The following is a 19,848-nucleotide window of genomic DNA, read 5'->3' as shown; positions in this document are numbered from 1 at the left end:
GTTTTTCATAGTTAACTCACAGCGCAGCTGCAAGCTTTTAGATCTGCTATTTTTTTCAAATCGTGAACATTTGTGCAAGTTTTTGATTTTTTTTTTTACCTGATCAGATTCTACAAATGTCTTCTAAATCCTTCTTCTAAAATCAGTGGTTCTCAAACCCAAAAGGACCACCAAAATTACATGCATTTGGCCGCGGACCCCCATCTCAAAATATGTTGTTCCAGGGACCCTCCCGGAAGCAAATATTTGAGTTCCAAATGTTCGATTTTCAAAAGATATATTCAAAGATTTGCCCAAAAAAATCACGACTTTAAAAAAAAAACAGATCTACTGTACAAGCTCAAGCTCAAGAAAAAGATTGTATTATTTGGAGGGTTTTCTTGTTGCCCCTCTGCCACTTGAAGGTGACCTTACCTATCTTAAATGGTGCATTTATATAGCGCTTTTATCCAAGGCGCTTTACAGAGATTGTGCATTACATTCACCCATTCACACACACATTCATACACCGATGGCAGAGGAAACCATGCAAGGCACCAACCTGCTCACCGGGAGCAATTAGGGGTTCAGAGTCTTGCTCAGGGACTCTTCGAAAATTAACTCAGGGAACCCTTCTTGCTCTAATAGCGGTTTCTCTACCCCTGAGCTATGCTGGCCCTTTATCTTGTTGCCCCTCTGCCACTTGAAGGTGACCTTACCTATCTTGTTGCCCCTCTGCCACTTGAAGGTGACCTTGCGCAGGCCCACGTGCATCACGTTGTCGTAGGACTTGGGCGTGTGGCAGACCTGCCCGATGATGTTCCTCTGCTTCATGACGGCGTAGCGCTTCTCCTCGAAGGTGCGGATGGAGCGCCGCACCGCCTCCATGGGGCTCTGGCGCGCCGCCGTGTCTGAGGAGAGGAGAGAGAGGAGAGGAGACGGAGGTTCTATAGATCAGTGGTTCTGAAACTTTTCCATGTCAAGGACCCACACATTGATACAGTTGTGGTCGAAATTATTCAACCCCCTCTGAATTAGTGAATTAGTGTAGCCACTGTTCCTTTGACTTAGAACTTGTGAACTATTCTCAAAACTGTACTTTTTGAAACATTCAGGGTCTTTGCAATTGTTTTATATCCTTTTCCTTTTTTGTACAAATAGTCAGGGAAAACTAGCAGAATATCTGTCAAATCTGGGAATAAATTCCTTACCAAACAATTTCTTCACCAATGTGTTCGTAAAGGTGTCTAGTAACATATCTAACAAAGATTGAAATTCAACATCCCTAGCAAAATGTTTGACAGCTAGGGTAATTCTGGGTCTCATTCACTTACTATACACTGTACTATAAGGGAAAAAATCACTCCCAAAAATATGCTTTAAGTGGGATTTGAGGCGTCTAACTAGGTGTTTTTAATTATTCTGAATCCATTGCAAGCATTTGTTTTGCACGAAAAACATTCCTTGGGCCAAAAATGGACCCCATACACCTTGTGAAAAGTGATGACTAATCACTAAACCATAGTTTTTTTGCGTCTGATTTTGGCCCAATGAATGTTTTTCGTGCAAAACAAATGCTTGCAATGGATTCAGAATAATTAAAAACACCTAGTTAGACCCCTAACATGCTACTTAAAGCATATTTTAGAGAGTGATTTTTTCCCTTTAGTACAGTGTATAGCAAGTGAATGATACCCAGAATTACCCTAGCTGTCAAATATTTTGCTAGGGATGTTGAATTTCAATCTTTGTTAGATATGTTACTAGACACCTTTACACACACATTGGTGAAGAAATTGTTTGGTAAGGAATTTATTCCCAGGGTTTTATTAAAATTCCCTGACTAAAAGCAATAATCTCTTCCGTGAACTTTTCTGACCATTCCTTAAACTTAGCCATGTTTCTAACTGCTCTAATCACAGTCAACAAACTTCTAGTCAGGCCAGATTGCACATCTGATGCAACTATTTAAGCCCTTGATTAGTCGATTGCAGTTAAAACAGATGTTTTCAGGTCTAATTAAAGCTATACTGTGTAAGTTGCTCAACTAGTGGTCAGTAGCGGTAGAGCAAACCGCGGTCGCGTCTGCTTTTTTCGGCCGTTTTTTGCCGCGGACCGAGCCTTCAGACCACCGCGTCCGCCTCGCCTCTCCGAGACACATCCGTAGAGGTCTTCCGTGTCCCTCTACGAGCAGCGGTTGGGGAGCTACATGCTAGACTCCTAGACCAGTGTAAACACTGCAGTGTACTTCCTGAAGGGCTCGGCAGTGTATGATCTGGGCTGTGATTGGCCGGTAGGGAGACACGTGTACAGAATGATGCATATGACATAATTTTGCCAGGAAAAACAGCCCCGGTCACGGCCACCAGGGCTCAGTAGAACACATATAAAGAAAAGGCTTTGGGAGCTGAAATTAACAGAGTGGGTGTTCTAAAACTTTAGCGATTTAATAATTAGGACAATTTTAAGATTTATTTTATTAAAAAAGTTACATAGTATAACTTTAAGAGTTGAATAATTGAAAGTGAAAGTGGTGTTGAAAGTGTCATTTAGCATTGAATTTGGAAAAAGAAAACACACCAAAGTTACTTTTGTTGAGCCATTTACATTGTTCTTGTATGATGTATTTATTTCATTCAGTTGTCAGTTTGTGAATGTAGCCAATAACCCAGATTTGCAGAGGGGGGTTGAATAGGGCTGTCACAATTATTACATAATCGTCTAATCGTGATTATTTGACATTATCGCAATTATTTTGTCATAATCGTCATAATTGTGAATGTTGAAAAATGTCAGAAATAGTGGAAATAGCAGATCTACAAGCTCACAACGCGTCACATCGCGACGCGTTGTGAGCTTGTAGATCGGCTATTTCCACTATCAAAGTTATTTTTTAAGTAGTAAGTTGTCAAATATGTCAGTAATGTATTTGTATATTTAGGTTATGTGTCATATCTACCGGCCACTTCAAAGCCTAAAAGCCAAACAGAAATGTAATTATTAACGACAAAAACACAATTAAATCGTTAATCGCCAATTATTTGAGTGACAATTAATCGTCATGTAAAATGTCCTATCGTGACAGCCCTAGGGATGAATAATTTTGAGCACAACCGCATGTATGTGTTGGCGGATCCCCATCCACGGCCCACATTCCTACCCTTTGATTGGCTGATGAAGGTCCGGAGCTCCCAGCTCCGGCGGGCAGCACTGCTGGGGTCTGCAGCTTTAGGATAGGATGGTTCTGAGAAGACAAGACAAGACACCACCACGGCAAGGTCACCACGAGGCTAGCAGAGTAATGATAGTAGTACATTATCTTCTGAGTCCATTATTCTAACCTTCACCAAACCTCCTTGCCGAAAATAGCCGATCTACAAGCTAATAAAGCCTCGCAGCGCGATGATTATCGGTTGATTATCGGTTACTTTTTTTTATAAATTGCCAGTTGCTGTCGAGCAGAAACCAGTTATCTCCGTATTATAACTTTTTGTGTTTACGTAAATTTAACACCCTACTTGATCATACGACAGCATCACACAAAAGCAGCTAAAGTAGCAGATCTACAAGCTCCTTCTTCTTTCGTGTATCATCATCTAACGTGACACGAACGAACGCATTTTGAGCTTGTCGATCTGCTACTGTCATTTTTTTATTTGAACGCTGAAAAGGAACAGCTTTGGACTTGGGAGGTTTCAACCCGAAAGACAAATGGATAGTTTAGAAAACGATAAATGGATTAGTTTAATGAACTGTCACACATGGAACCAACCTTCTCTGTCCTCGGTGGGACTGGAGTGGCGACTCAGGGACTTGAACTGCAGCTCCGCCGCAACCGACGACAGCCGGTCGTTCTCGTGATAGCTGGAGCCCCTGCAGGACAACAGCGGTATTGCAGTTAACACCATGCTCTTCAGCATTAGAATATTATTATAAATCCCTACCGTAATAAGATGGTAATACTGTACGTTGGTACACCTCCTGATTGAATTGAATTCTAGAATTAAAAAGGTCCAGTATAGAATTGGATGCTTTAATGCTCAGCTTGGAGGCAAGATCATTTTCATAGTTTCATAGTAATTTGTCAATGCTTGAATATGAAATACATGTATTAGATTAAAAACAAATACTTCTATCTACAGAAAACTAATCTATGTGTGTTACGTTGAGATATTTATAACAAGCATGTAATATAATCTGTGACTAGCTCTTGGGATGTGCTTGAAAATGTCGGAGAGACAGAAGCCAAGTTGCTGATGCACTAGCTGTGAGTTGGCAACTTAAAATCCACAATTAGGGTTCAAGATATGTCACAGCAAAACCACACCTAACCAAATCGATTATAATTCAAATAGAATCGAGTTCATTCTCCAAAGTCCCCTTCCATGGAGAAGCAACAACTCATTGACTTTATGCACAGCAGCCATGTTGGAAAGAAAGTGGGCCTCTTGCTTACAGTACTTCACAGGTCTTTTATACCAAGGGTCTTCAACAGGGCGTCCGGGACCCCTAGGGGGTCCTCAGAGTTACTACAGGGGGTCCTCCAAATCTTAGTGTAATAGGACAATTCTTTTAAATGAACAACTTAAACCCTCGCATCACTATTCTGAGGAGAACTTTAGCCAAAAATAGCCGATCTACAAGCTCTCAACGCCTCACGCTGTGAGGTGTTGAGAGCTTGTAGATCAGCTATTTTTGGCAAATAGTTTTGGAGTGAAAGGTCAAATTGACTAAGGATTTAAGTGGTTAGATGTCTGAAAAAACATTTAACCACACAAATCCAACATAGATAGACTGATGACAGTACTTGTCAAACAGAACACGTCTATGAATCTATCGATGAAATAAATCTGAACACAATTTTATACAATATGTAGAGGGGGTCCCTGCTTCATCTCCCTGTCAGCTAAGGGGTCCTTGGCCTGAAAACATTGAAGACCCCTGTTTTATACTAATATGGCTCTGTTCCATTCTGGTCAAACGGAGACAGGGTGGCCTGGACCGTGGCTTAGCGTTCCGGGCACCTAGGCTCTAAAGTAGACCAGACAGTGCATCGCGGGTTCGAGTCTCATTCCCGACATGCATGTCTACTGCATCTGCATGTCCTATCCATTTTCAACCACTATCAACTAGAAATAAAGGCAGAAAACCACCCAAAAATATGTCTTTAAACATAGTCAGGGTGTTGGTATCGTGGACAAATGGCCCCTTACGGGAGCCTAACTCCAAACCAAATGGACCCAAAAGAGTCCATTTGGTTCCATTTGTACCCTCTCAGAGTTATGGGGATCATTGAAACTAAAACGTATGAGAACCACTGTGCTACACTAAATAAATGTAACGGAGCCTTAACCGTCGTGTGCAAACTTTTCAATATATATTTTTCAACACAAACTTTTGTAACTCAAATCTCAGCTTCTGGGGGGGTCCCTGGAACAACATATTTTGAGATGGGGGTCTGCGGCCAAATAAATGTAATTTTGGGGCTTGATGTGAAAAAGTTTGAGAACCACTGATTTAGAGGAAGGATTTAGAAGTCGGGTCAAAGATCGGTCAGAGATATTCAAAGACACACAATTTCACGATTTTTCAAAAATAGCAGATCTACAAGCTCGCAGTGCAGCACTCGGGTTAGGGTTAGGCTGTGAGCTTGTACATCTGCTATTTTTCAATAGTTAAAGCACAAAATAATGGTTTAAATCAAACACGACTTGGGCACGTTCCAGGTCTTTGAGCCTTAATTATAATAAATGGCACGACCTGTGAAGGATGTAAGAGAGAGACCCAATGTCTTTCCAACATAGCTGCTGTGCAGAGAGCCTATAGGCATGCGTCATTCGTCTTAAAGTTCAAACACAGCTGACGGACAGAAGTTAGACTTTTAGAAAGCACAGACATGTCCAGCCAAGACCTGATAGCAGTGAATCATTAGCATGAAAGCAGAACTGATTAGACTGGGAGGATAGCATACATAGATCACTCTTTCAATCAGGTAGAGTTTATCAGTCAGATTCTGTCTTTGACTCTGAAGGATATACTTGAATCAAGCCCACTTAACCCATTTAGGCCTAGAATTATTGAATGCTTTAACCAGTGAAAAATAGCAGATATACAAGCTCACAGCGCGGCACCGAGTGCCGCGCTGCGAGCTTGTAGATCTGCTATTTTTGAAAAAGTAGTGAAAATTTGTGCAAATCTTTGAATATATGAGTATTTTCAAAGCGAACGTTTGTAACTCAAATTTTGCTTCTGGGTGGTCCCTGGAACTAGATATTTTGAAATGGGGGTCCGTGGCCAAATAAATATCATTTTGGGGGTCCTTCACATGAAAAGGTTTGAGCACCACTGACATAGTAGTCTCTCAAGAACAGACTAACTGAGCTCCAGTTAAGTGAAAAGGACCTTTTCTTTGACGATGGCTGGCGTGGCCAGATTGCTGACATAGAAACAAAAATCTTAGAAGGATTCAAAAGACACTTATAGAATCGGGTCAAAATTCAAATTTTCACAATTTTTCAAAAATAGCAGATCTACAAGCTCGCAGCGCAGCACTCGGTGCCGCGCTGTGAGCTTGTATATCTGCTATTTTCTTATATTTAAAGCATAAAATATTGCGTCATAATGTGTTCAGGCCTAAATGGGTTAAAGTTAAAGCGATAAATAGCAATACTGGCCTTATTTCTATGGGGATTATACATATCAAATCTGCCCAAATCAACGTACCCACTTCAGGCCTATACTGTATACTTCATTCATTGTAAGACGAAATAGGGAAAATAGCCAATATATGAGCTCATAACGTGACGCGTTGTGAGTTGTAGATCTGTTATTATTCTCCATTTAAAAAATATAACGATTTTTGAAAGAATTTGGCCGCAATATGGAGTTGTCTGGGTACTCTCGCGTAGCCAGACAACTATTCCACAATCTCCGAATGCAATACAGAGTCTGGAACTACACCTCCGAGAGAGGAAGCTGGCATTTCTTTTTTTTTTCAGTTTCTGCAAAGCAGCAAGCTAAATACGCTTAGATGATTTGTATTCATATTAGGATACTCTAAACGAAGCGGGGAAGAGGCTTCAAATCCGCTTTATCGCTTGCTCATGATCAGAGCTTCCGTTGCTCCAGACTGCATGACGGAAGCATTTGAAAATTGTGGGAGGAAACAGTCTGACCACACGAGACTAGGGTTTGTGGTCAACCCGTTTCTAGATTGACCTCTCTTCGTTTACTAAACAGGTTGTTTGATCCAGTCTAGACCGGATGGCATCCTACGACATTTTTGTAGTCAAACACTTTGGCAGGAAACACCAAACCGGAAACAGTTTTAACCCAAAACAACAACTACTTGCGCATGCGCTAACCTCGCATCACCAGGCTACGCATGCCCTTAGCTGGGTTAAAACTGTTTCCGGTTTGGTGTTTCCAGCCCAAGTGTAGTCCGTTTTCACTACAAAATGACGCAAGACGCCATCCACTCCCGACCGGATCAAAAGCCCGAAATTGGAAGCGATCCCAGGCTACTCTCAAGCAGAAATGTGAGAGGGGCAGGGAAACAGCTTTTCCTGTAACTTCTGATTGAGTGACCGAGGGGCAGCTTTTGCTCTGTGCAGCTGGGGGGCGCTGTGCTGACAGCCAGGGGACTCGGGGGGGGGGGCGGGGGCAAAGCTAACCTGACATCATTGCCGCCGGGTACTTTGGTGTGGCCGGGTTCCCCCGGGCCCTGAGGGACGGGCCGGGGGCCGTTGGGGAACAGCTGAGTCCGAAGGTCACAGGGGAGACTTCGAGAGCTGTGGTGAATGAAAACAAACACACTGGAGGAACTCTGCCTTGGGGAGACGAGGGTCGGCACGTTGTGTGTGTGTGTACTTACAATTAAAAACAAATTAAAGACACAGAATCACACTCATACAGACACAGAGCAAGATAAAGAAATGTTATGAATTCAGATTAAAACACACAAGCTCACCAGCCCATAGATAACAGTTAATTAGAAGTGGAGGCGATAAAAGCCATGCAAGGAAAGACGTTGTGCACACAGAAGCATCGTGGTCCCTACCTGAAGCCTTCAGCGTTGGGGATAAATAGATTGGGGTTTGGGGGGTCACTATGGCAGCGGGGGACCTTGACAGGCCGAGGACTGTTCCTGGGGGCTGAAAGAGAATGAATGAATGAACCAATCAATGAGTGAGTCACCTCGACATCTTAGACGGAAGAGAAGGGAAAATGCATTCTAAAACTCAACACGTTTGTGTGTCGGTGCAGTGGAGCGCTACCTTTACACGTGCTTACCTAATTTACTAAACTAGAAGCTCGGCCGCCCGAAAACTCGGGAACAATGTAAATAGGGAATGAATGCCCCGCCCTTTAATGCAAACCCGATTATACCTGTTGTCATAGGATCCGTTTTGACCATCTGTTTGCATGTGTCCATTTATGCCCATATATGGAGATATCTGTCTGTCTACGTTCATTTTATTGCCCATATATGGAGATCTCTGTAGGACCCGTTTTGACCATCTGTTTGCCCGTGTCCATTTATGCCCATATATGGAGATATCTGTCTCTAAGTGTCCATTTTATGCCCATATATGGAGATCTCTGTAGGACCCGTATTGACCATCTGTTTGCCTGTGTCCATTTATGCTCATATATATATCATTATATATGGAGATATCTGTATCTGTCTGTCTGCATCCGCCAGTGGGACGAACGGTTCTCGAGATACGCGGATAACAGACACGCAGAGACTTCTCGCATTTATAGATAGATTACAATTTACAGGGGCGCCTGGTGGCCTAGTGGACCAGGCGCATACCATATAGGCATTGCCATTTCGGCATCAATGCCTGTCGGCGTTGCCGGTTCGATTCCCAATCCGGGCGACCTTTGCCGCATGTCACTCCCTGTCTCTCCCCCATTTCCTGTCAGTCTACTGTCCTATCCAATAAAGGCAAAAAGCCCAAAAACAAATCTTTAAAAAAAGAAAAAGATTACAATTTACAAGAAATCTAGATAAAATAACGTAGGTACCTAATCAGTAAAAAACGTTATATAAAACCTAAAAATGCTATCTTCCATGTATGGTCATTGAGGGTAGGCGAGTGCTACAGCAAGTGCTAAGGGCATAGGTAAAGTCTGAAGAAGTGAGTCTTCAGGCCACAGCGGAAGCTAGGGAGTGAGTCTGTTGTGAGACAGGGAGTTTATTCCACAGTTTGGGGGCCAGGAGGGCAAATTGTGGGGCAAAGTGGATTTTTGTCCTGGGGTTTTTAGCGAGGGTTCTGAACTATTGCTGTATTGACTTTGACCTCTAAGGACCTTCCAGGAAGAGTGCTCATGTGCGTCTTGCGGTGACACGCTTCCTAGTTTCTTCTTTTTTCGCACTGATTTTTGACATTGCACTATTAGGTTGTGTTGGTAGTTTCTGAGTAGGGATGCGGTATCGGTACTCGTGGTATCGGTACTCGCCCCAATACCGGCCTATTTTGCGGTATCGGTACTCGTCCGATACTGCTCACAAAGCACCCGAGTACCCTGTGTGTTCTTCCACTTCGCCTTTCTCTCTCTCTCTCTCTTAAAGTATCAAAAGTAAAAATACAAAATGTTTGAGCATAGCAGATCTAGAAGATCATGCACAGTACAGGAATTTCCATGGGCTAAACCTGAAAAAAAGTGAAATGTGTGGCAGTTGTGCCATGTTCTGGGAAAGCAATGGAATTTAATGGAGGGCAGCCAGAAAGTGAGGAACATCTGATTAAAAAAAAAAACAAAAAAACGTAATTTAAAGACATTTTGTATTATTAATTGTACTCGTATCGGTACTCGGTATCGGCGAGTACTCAAAATGAAGTACTCGTACTTGTACTCGGTCAGCAAAAAAGTGGTATCGGGACATCCCTATTTCTGAGTATTTTTGCTTTATTTAACAATGACAGTGAGATACTTGTTTGCACTAACTAGCATTGACTGCTATGGTCTCTTTTGCAAGACACTTTATGTATATATACTTATATATTATTCGCCCCCTCTATTGATGCACCTTCTCTTTATTGGTACTGTACTGCTCTTGTCTTTGTTTTTGTTTTTTTCCCTCTTATCTATCTTTTCTTACGTCTCTGTAACGTTGTAAATAACTGTATACTGCTGTGCTTCTACTGGACAACTGAATTTTCCCCTTGGGATAATAAAGGTATCTATCTATCTATTAGGGATGTGAAAAAAAATCGGAAATCGACGCGTCGATCGACTCACACTCACCGCGACTCAAAAAGTACGAGTCGAAAAATCGAAAAATATATATATTTTTTTATTTTTCAAAAGTTTTTCCCCCAAAAAAGGTTTTAATCGTTCAAAAACGTTAATGTTTTCCATGTGAGAGGACCGTGTGTGTGCGTGTGTGTGACTGTGTGTGTGTGTGTGAGTGTGTATGTGTCTGTCTGTGTCGGAGACGAGTGCACGCCTGCATGTGTTGTGCATTCGCATGCATGCGGCGCTAGTCAGGTCCGCGGACTACTGGTTGAGAAACACTGTGGGACCGGGCTGATGTGCGCGTCATAGCAGTGCGCGCTGACTTGCCTGACTGTCCTGCCTCTGCATGCATGCTTGACACGAAAGCTTGCTTGTTAATGGCAGCGTCGCCGTCGTGTGCGATGATCGCAAAATACACGTTAATGCGACACACCCGTTGACTCGGTCGGGGAGAGAGCGAGTCAGACACTGCTCCACAAGCGAGGCAGAGACTGCTCCACATTTGATACACTAGCCTGGGGTGCGCCAGCCTGAGCGCCCCCACTACGTTCCATGGACGTTATCACTCCGCTTCTAGTCTAGACTCTGCTAACGCAAGGAAGAGCAATTATTTATTATACCTATTATTAGGGCTTTGATGCAAGTTCTGATGGGTGCAGCTGCATACGTTGTGTTAGTAATGCGCCGTTGTGCTCTCCTCTCAGCTGCTGCTTTGCGAAAAAAAAAAGTGAAAAAAGTCGATCGACGCGTCGATTTTCGGCCGCGACGCGTCGATTCGCCAATAATGCGTCGATTAACATCCCTACTATCTATCTATCTATCTATCTATCTATCTGTGTTGGCTGATCTGAGTGAACGGGTGGGGTTGTAGGGGTTGATCAGGCTTTGGAGGTAAGGAAGTGCCAAACCTTTGGCTGCCTTGAAGGCCAGCATCAGTGTTTTGTATTCTGTGCATAACAAACAGTCGTCATGGAGAAAGCATGTCTTACCTATGTACAGACCTATGTACATGTCTTACCTATGTACAGACCGGTGACTGGACTGTGAGGCTTGCCGATCACATGTCCAATACACTCATTCATCAGTGCTTGCAAATTCTGCAGAGAGAAAAACAAGGTTCGCCATTAATTGATGTGATCCACATCTGTGACATTCCGAGGGTGAACTGTTGCATTTTGTAGGTTGTATGGAAATCAAGAAGCGGGACAATTTTATTTTTACCAGAAAGTCATCCTCAGGCAATGCCGATATGAATCCAGGTTCGATGGCTTGAAGGAAATCAAAACCCTGAGTCGCCCACCTGTAGATGAAGAGACGTTAGCAGTGGCACACATCTCATTATGACAATCCCTTGACCACTAGTCTGGGATCACTTCACTTTTCGGGCTTGTAACCGGCAGGCCAGGATTACCACCTCTGAGGGCCCCTGGGCACTGAAGCTCCAAGGGCCCCCCTCTGCGTACGCGCTACAGGGCTCCAGACTAACCACTTTCAATATTTTAAAAAGTAGCTTAACGATATCAGCAGCCAGTGAACACACTTAAGACAATAACTGTCTGAGGTAAGAAACAGTGGCAGTGTGGCCACTGACAATCAAAATAAATAACAATGTACTATTATAGTACTACTATATGGTCAAAACAAGCCATATCCATCCCCCCAAAAAATGACAAAATACCATTTGTGACCACCAAATTGGGGGTCTTAGGGGCATAATTTAATTCATTTCATTTGGATTAGATAACAACTAAATGGCTGGGGGTTTTCTTTCTTTTCTTTTCAACATTTTTTTTAAAAAGAATTTGAGGGCCCCCTGATGCCAAGGGCCCATGGGCACGTGCCCAAAGTGCCCATATTGTAGATCCGGCCCTGGTAACCGGTCTGGAGCGGAAACCACAACACGTCATGTTGTAGTACTCAAAGGAAAATTTGCCGGAACTACCCACCGGAAACCGTTTTAACCCAAAATAATTCCCCTGCGCTCAAGGACATACTTTTAAGGCCTACCTAATAAACTCCTTGATGCGGAGTAGTTTTGCTTTTGAAAAAATCTTTTGGTATATGCATCTTTTAGTCCAACTCGTAGCTACTGGCAAGACTACACTAGGCTACTCGAGCATTTTAATAGGGATTGGGGAAACAAACGGAGGGAACCAAATCAAAGCGCCGCCGCTTCTTCTAGTGGTTTTTGCGCTTTAGGTGGAAACCAAACGGCCTGTTGTGAACGAACACCAGGCTTTCCCCCAGAAAGCCTGGTAGGCGAGGTTACTAGACCACTGGTTCACAATGCAGGGACTCCAGCTAAAATATTGATATTTAGGAAGCAAATGGGACACTTAAAGGGGTACTCCACCACTTTTCAACCTACGTTCATATAATTGGTCCTCACTCAAAAATAGCTTATTTTTTTTTTTTCTCAGAGGAGGGCTGTGGGCAGGTCAGAAACCCATCGTCTTGTGACATCATCGATTGCCAATCCAGCTTATAGAAACTGCAGGCTTTCTATTCCTGAAAAGTTGCAATTTTAAAGTGGAAGCCATTGTTCTCGCGATAATAAAAATCTATTTTCTTTTTCCAAAAATATTGATTTTTCTTTTGGAAAATGATGATGTCACAAGACGATGGATTCTGAACTTCCCACAGCTCTCCTAGGAGACTTGGACTGAGTAGAAAATGTTTTAGATATTTTATCAAGAACATTAGTGAGGACCTATTATATGAAGACAGGTTGAAAAGTGGTGAACTACTCCTTTAAGTTCCGTATGTACAGTCTTACTTTGTACCAGTCTTATGAAACGGTGTTTCGTTGCCTACTACTACATATCAAACTTAACAGTGTTTCGTTGCCTACTACTACATATCACACTTTGGGCAGACATGACTATGGTGGTCTCCTGTGAGCTGTGGTCTTACCTGGGTCTGGTGCCCCGCCCACTCTCACACTTGGTCAGGACGTAGGTCATCCATTTACGGGCGAAGGCGATGTAGCGCTCCCCGATCCTCTGCCGGAACTCCCCCGACATCAGGCGCACCACCTCCTTATGGTACTGGACACAAATATATAAATAAAATTAAGTTATCAGGCCTGTTCCCTCATTACCTTTTTTATTATTATGTTGTACAGTACTCCTTGCTGTGCCAACATAATATCGCAAGGCTTTATGCAAAACAACTTCATTCCACAATTAAACAATATTTTGTATATTTTATATTTATGAATGTGCCTTTTTATGGGGGCTTTTATGTCTTTATTGACAGGACAGTAGACTGATAGGATATGGGGAGAGAGATGGGGAGTGAGTACCCGGACCGCCAAAGTTCTCTCACAGGTGTTGTGAAAGGAAATACGTTTGGCTATTCTTGGATATGGAAGTGGACGCCATAATCTGTGATTTGTTGGATTCTACAGGCCACCAAATCAGGGGCATAGTTCCGCCGATTTAAAATGAGTCCAATACGGAACTAAAACTTCCTATGATTGGCGCCCCCCCCGGCCGATCGCAAAAAGAATTGTTCTCCATTGGACCCCATTCATTTTCCCCTTTCGTTTTCTAACCTTAATAAACATTTTCATAAATACTTTATGGTTCCTATCGCTAGTTAAAAATTGCCTTTCAATCACGATATGCGTTTTGTGAAAATAAGGTCCCATTTATGTTAAAATTGACGATAAAGTTGTGGGGGGCGTGGCCAACTAAACTGATACCAGCCGACTGTGTTGTTCTTCGTGTGCTGTATTTCGGGAGGCTCCGACCACATTCTCCCATGTATCTCTGCGGTTGCACGTGACCGTTGGCAGCCAATAGCCTCCTCTGGTCGCATTTCAATCTTTGATGGCGACACCCATGCCAAGGACCCAAAATACTTCAGTTGCACTTCATAGAAACCAATGGCTTCGCACTGTCCATATATTTTACGGTCTATGCACCAGATACAATTAACGCATGATTTTTTTCGTTTAATCGTTTTGATGCTGAATTGCTTTCTTCAATCAGTCATCCAATATACAGCTTTTGGCCTCCCATCGTTGAGCGTGGTTCTCACCTCGAAGGCGAAGTTGTACCCCTGGATCATGGCCTCTCTGTAGTACTGCTGCAGCGTAGCGGACTCCGACTCTTCCACCTCCACCTCAAACTCCTCCTTGAAGATGTTCTCCACCCGGTCGATGGCCGTGTTGATCTTCATGCACAGCTGCAGCGCCTCGTTCTGTGGGGGGGGAGGAGACAGGTGACGGAAACACTGAATGACTTAACTCATTAACACCCAAGGAGCCAAACTCGTTCAGTGACGAGTTAAGGCCACTAGGTGTCACCATGCCAAAAGGAGTTGTCTCGTCGAGAGACGAGACAACGAAGGGTTAACTGTACGTGCTGCTGCCTGCCCTCTGAATGACCCGAGTCCATACGTCACCCCGTAGCAGAGAGAGAGAGAGAGAGGGAGAAAATGGCGGAGGCTGGTTACATTGATTTCCATTCTACTCTGGACACCCACGTGCACACGCACAAAGCTTCCAAGGCTCTTCAAAATAAAGCGTGAGTGAACGGCGGCAGCAGCAACAGCTAGAAATGTTATAAACCTGAGCAGCCCATGTGTTAAGACCGGGAACGTCTTATTACGCATTATCACTTTAGCCATTATTTTATGCTTTAACTATTGAAAAATAGCAGATATACAAGCTCACAGCGCGGCACTCGGTGCCGCGATGTGAGCTTGTAGATCTGCTATTTTTTTTAAATCTTGAAAATTTGTGCGAGTCTCTGAAGTCTCCTTCTTTTAAATCAGTGGTTCTCAAACCTTTTCATGTCAAGGACCCCTAGAATTACATGTATTTGGCCGTGGAGCACCATCTCAAAATATGTTGTTCCAGGGACCCCCAGAAGCAAAGTTAGAGTAAAAAAAAAAAGAAGAAAAATCACAATTCTTCAAAAATAGCAGATCTACAGTACAAGCTTATAGCACGGCACTCGGTGCCGCGCTGTGCGCTTGTATATTTGCTATTTTAGGATGGCTAAAGTATAAAATAATGGTTAGAGATGACTTATACTGCGTGGCACTATGGTGTCACTGGCCGATAATAGCTGCGTTGTTATCTTGAAGAATCTGCCATTTTCAACAAGTGACGACAGTCACAACACCCTCCCTTCTCTATGAATCCAGGACTGCCGTTAAGATGTTCAGATTAAAGCATCAAGGACGGGTGGAGAGGAGCGGATTCAACGGAACAATAGACACGCGAAACACGATATCTTCCACCCAGCGTGAAGAGGATGGAAACTGTACATTATATGCAGCACTCACTGCAACACATAACAGATCTACAAACTTGTACAGTATATCTGCTATTTTTGAATAGCCAACGGAAAAAATTCAAATGACACGGATGCTTTCCTGGTTTCAGTTTGAATAAAAAGGAGAAGTCATGTAATCACCTTACTTTCGTTATTTGAATCCAATTAAGCTCTTACGCACAGCAAGCCTAATTGCAGTTAAGATGTGATGTTGGGCATATGAAATCCGTCTCCGGGCTTTGTTGAATTGAACTGATTGTGCACAGGTATGACATGACTAAGCTGGGTTCATTAGAACTGGTGAACAAGTCCACATCCTAAACAAAAGGTTCTGATCTGCTTCCACTGAGCTAGTTATCTATATATTGTATTCATGTTTTTAAGATTAGACTAGGCAGGATTTCAGAAAAAGTGCTTATTTAAAGTCCTGAAGGCAAATTGTGTTAATTTATGGCATACCTGTTTTCTAGGGGTATTAAAGTGTGCTGAATCCAAATCTGCTTTATGCCCAGCTCAAAAATGTCCGCCAAGCCCTCAAATTGATTGATAGAAACGGCTCATGTAGGCTCAGTGCGGCTCACGAAGGCTCAATTCATGTATAAATTGGTCATATATTGGTGAACATTTTTCCAACCAACTTCATCACCGAGTGATGTCGTCCAATGGGAAAACCCTTGGAAAGACACAGAGTGACCCCTGATGACGTCATCAATCCAATCAATAAGTACGACCCGATATGAACGTAAAGGGTGATGTCATAATATTGAGACATACAGTATATAAGGACCATGAGAGGGGCCGTCTATGCCTGTAGCATAGATGATCTAAATGTCATCACGCAATGACGTCACAACCTTGTCATCACAACCAATGTACTTGTCTTAAAGGTAAATGTACAATAAACCAAATGTCATTCAACAACTATTCCAACTAATTAAACTGTCCTTTAACAACAAATCCTGTAGAGTTGGTGCTGCTGTGTGAAATGTTTCACTGGACAATAGATCTGAAAGGAGGACCTAAGACTATCTACCCTGCTGCTGTGGTAGTCGGACACAAACTGTACTCATTTGGAGGATCCAACGACAACCTGAACTACAGGGATCAGATTGAAGTACACATCTTCAACACAGTGTCTTTGCGTTGGAGGAAGCTGCCCCCAGTGACAAATGGAAGAGGTCAAAGTCCCACTGAGGTTCCCTCCGGGCACTGGGGCCACACAGGCACAGCTGTGCTGGTAGAAGAGACTGTCTACATCTGGGAAGGGTATCCTAACTGCTGCAATGTGCTTTATGCCTTTGATGTCAACACCCACAGCTGGTTCAAACCCAATATTTCTGGGACGATTCCAGGAGCAAGGAGGCACCACTCAGCCTTTGGCCTGGTGAAGGTCATGTATGTGTTTGGAGGATACAACAAGCTGACTGTATATAATGACATGTACAAGTTGGACACCAGCATAATGGTCTGGTCTTTAATCAACACCAGAGGAACTACATCTCCTGCTTCAAGGTGTCACTCAGCCACCATCATAGGGACAAAGATGTTTATATTTGGGGGCAGTTGGGGCCAGTGGAACTTTAACAACACCACTGTGTTTGACACAGAGACCAACTGCTGGCTGAAGACCCCTTCTGCACAGCTTCTCCCAGAAAAACGTTCAAGTCATACAGCCTTTGCCTACAATGGAGAGCTGTACATATTTGGTGGATGGAACGGGGACCAGACATTCAATGATCTGTGGAAATTCAGTCCAGAGACATTTTCCTGGAAGCAGGTTGAGCCCAAGGGGAAATACCCCTGTAGGATGTATGGGATGGGCTGTTGCATGGTGGGAGATCGTATCATCATCTATGGAGGATACACAGCACGCGATACAATGTCTAATGACCTGTCCATCTTAGATTTAAGTCCTAGCCTGAAGACGTTATGCAAGCTAGCAGTTATTCATTATGGTCTGGATAAGTCTGGACTCCCACATGACATCAGGTGGGAACTGGCAACCATGACTACCAACAGATAAGAACAAAATGACAGCCCACACCACACACGTGCAGACCATGTCTAAGCAAGCACACACAGCCGACCACCAACACGCGCGAACGCACGCACACACACACACACACACACACACACACACACAAAAGCATGAAATTGTCTTGGAAGCCGATTGGCACTTTTTTGTTTCAGCATAGTGGTGGTCATTAAAATGGCCCATCTTAGAGCTGGTAGTAGATTTCAATGATGGGCAGCAACGAGTTATGTATTGACGCTACATAGCTTAACCCTATCATCATTTTTAGACCCCAGTAGTGACGTAGCGTCCACCAAAAACAACACGCTACTAATAAAGTTTGTGGGCAAAAAAGAAAAAAATCCCCGGAGAAAAGCCATGGTGATAGGTTGGTTTAGAAATGACGACTGACACTTGGGTAAGCTTTTTCAGAGAGATCGTATAGATCAGGGGTCTTCAACGTTTTCAGGCCAAGGACCCCTTAGTTGAGAGAGAGAGAGATGAAGCAGGGACCCCCACAACCTGTTCATAGAATCCATATAGTTTCATTATTTGACTGCACAATCGTCAGTGTATTTTGGATGTCAATTTGTTAGGATCAAGTGTCTTGCTCGGTGACACTTGGGCACGTAACACTAGGAGGGGGGGCTGGGGGGGGAGAACTGGTCGTCTCTCTTGTCACTAAGCCACGGGCGGTATGATGCACGTTAGAATGACGCTACTGACTGTGATGCTAACTGAAGTAGCATGGTTCACTGTCACTGGAGCATCTCCATCTTGACATGGTGTACGCGAGCATTATGAGCCAGGCACGTGCACACACACACAGACATCAAAGGGGGCTTGAAAAGTGCCCTCTCTCCAGACCATGAATGCAGTTTTTACTATGGTCAAAGAAATGCAAATGCCCCCTCTTTCCGTGCCATACCTGAAGGCAGCATTCAAGAGAATTGCCTTGTCCAAACTCTCCTGAACTTGAATGCAGCATCTTATGTTGAAAGAATTGCCCTCTCTGTGTAGAAATCCATGTCATACGCCACATCTCCAGTATTGACTTGATTATGCTTAGTTTGTGGTATTAAGCACCGAAAATAGCAGACCTCCAAGCGCGTTGTTTGGCACCGTTTGTTAAGTTATGCTTTGAGTATAGCTTTTTTGTGTGTGTGACGTGTCACTTATGAGCGTTGAATGTTTCGTGGTCACTTTATGTATATATTTTTCTTCTTTTTTTTTTGCAATAGCTTTCAACACTTTGTTTATTTATCTTTTTTTGTGCTTGCTCTTTGGACTGTACACCACAGTACTCTTTTTCTTACTTCTCTGTAACTTGTAACCTTAACTGCTGTGCTGCCTCTGGGCAACTGAATTTCCCCCGTGGGATAATAAAGGTATCTATCTTGGTCACAGGGGTGGGCAACTTTGATGATGGCGAGGGCCACTATATTTCCACCTTCACTCAAGAGGGTCACATTGCATATTGCTACGTCCTACTTTGCCATTCTAGTATCTTATACAAAAGAAGCAAAAATAGCAGATCTACAAGCTCAAAACACATCGCAGCGGCTATTTTTGCTTCTGTTGAATTGGAATCCCGAATATTTTTTTGTTACTTTTGAATTGGAATCCTAAAATGTAACATTTTGAATTAATTTCAAAGGCATTTAATTATATACTCATGTTAAATGTATGAATCTAAATACAAATACATTGGACATAAAAAAAAAAAAAACATGTTAATACTACTACACTAGTCATTAAGTTACTAGTATAGACTGACGGAATTAAAGCAGGTCATGTTTGGAATTGTAACAGCTGAAATCAGTAATATATCAGTATTCCGGTGTTAACCTGCGGGCCGCATTAAGTGAAGGTGGGGGCCGCATGTGGCCCCCGGGCCGCCAGTTGCCCATGTATGATCTTGGAGGTCAGCTATTTTCTATATTTCCACCAAAAGGCCCTTTTAGAAATGTCAGCCCCTGCCTCTCTAACATTCATACCTTGAGCTGCTCCAGTGCGCTGGCGATGAGCGGCTGGCTGGAGGTCTGCTCTCTAACATTCATACCTTGAGCTGCTCCAGGGCGCTGGCGATGAGCGGCTGGCTGGAGGTCTGCTCTCTGCTCAGAGTCAGAAGGTCCTCCATGGACTGCTGGAAGGCCTTCCTCTGAGCCACCAGGTGAGCTGACTGCATGACGATCAGCAGCATGTTCTCCACCTGCAGGATGAGAACATAATCACTTATCTCTTCAATCCTAGGGTTCAAGGGGGCACGGTGGTGCAGTGGTTAGCGCTTCGCCTCACAGCTAGAAGGTCCTGGGTTCG

General features: G+C 43.4%; 1 protein-coding gene across 3 annotated transcripts in view; it reads right to left on the bottom strand.

Annotated features, from left to right (window-relative positions):
* map3k4 (mitogen-activated protein kinase kinase kinase 4) overlaps window positions 1–19,848 on the bottom strand; it is a 76,389-nt gene that overhangs the window by 13,576 nt on the left and 42,965 nt on the right. For 2 of the 3 annotated variants that reach the window (XM_080741008.1, XM_080741007.1), the window contains 10 exons: window positions 19,592–19,741; window positions 14,272–14,433; window positions 13,141–13,274; window positions 11,449–11,527; window positions 11,246–11,324; window positions 8,039–8,132; window positions 7,653–7,769; window positions 3,752–3,852; window positions 3,140–3,223; window positions 699–890 (listed from right to left, as the gene is read on the bottom strand). In XM_080741008.1, the coding sequence (XP_080597134.1) occupies window positions 699–890; window positions 3,140–3,223; window positions 3,752–3,852; window positions 7,653–7,769; window positions 8,039–8,132; window positions 11,246–11,324; window positions 11,449–11,527; window positions 13,141–13,274; window positions 14,272–14,433; window positions 19,592–19,741 (1,192 nt within the window). The remainder of the gene's footprint in view (window positions 1–698; window positions 891–3,139; window positions 3,224–3,751; window positions 3,853–7,652; window positions 7,770–8,038; window positions 8,133–11,245; window positions 11,325–11,448; window positions 11,528–13,140; window positions 13,275–14,271; window positions 14,434–19,591; window positions 19,742–19,848) is intronic. The other variant, XM_080741009.1, reaches the window with a different exon arrangement.

Source organism: Nannobrachium achirus, assembly GCF_963921795.1.
Source record: "Nannobrachium achirus genome assembly, chromosome: 13".
In the NCBI taxonomy this organism is placed as follows: Eukaryota; Metazoa; Chordata; class Actinopteri; order Myctophiformes; family Myctophidae; genus Nannobrachium; species Nannobrachium achirus.
Note: the sequence above shows the minus strand (reverse complement) of the source record. Positions and strands in the feature narration are given on the sequence as shown.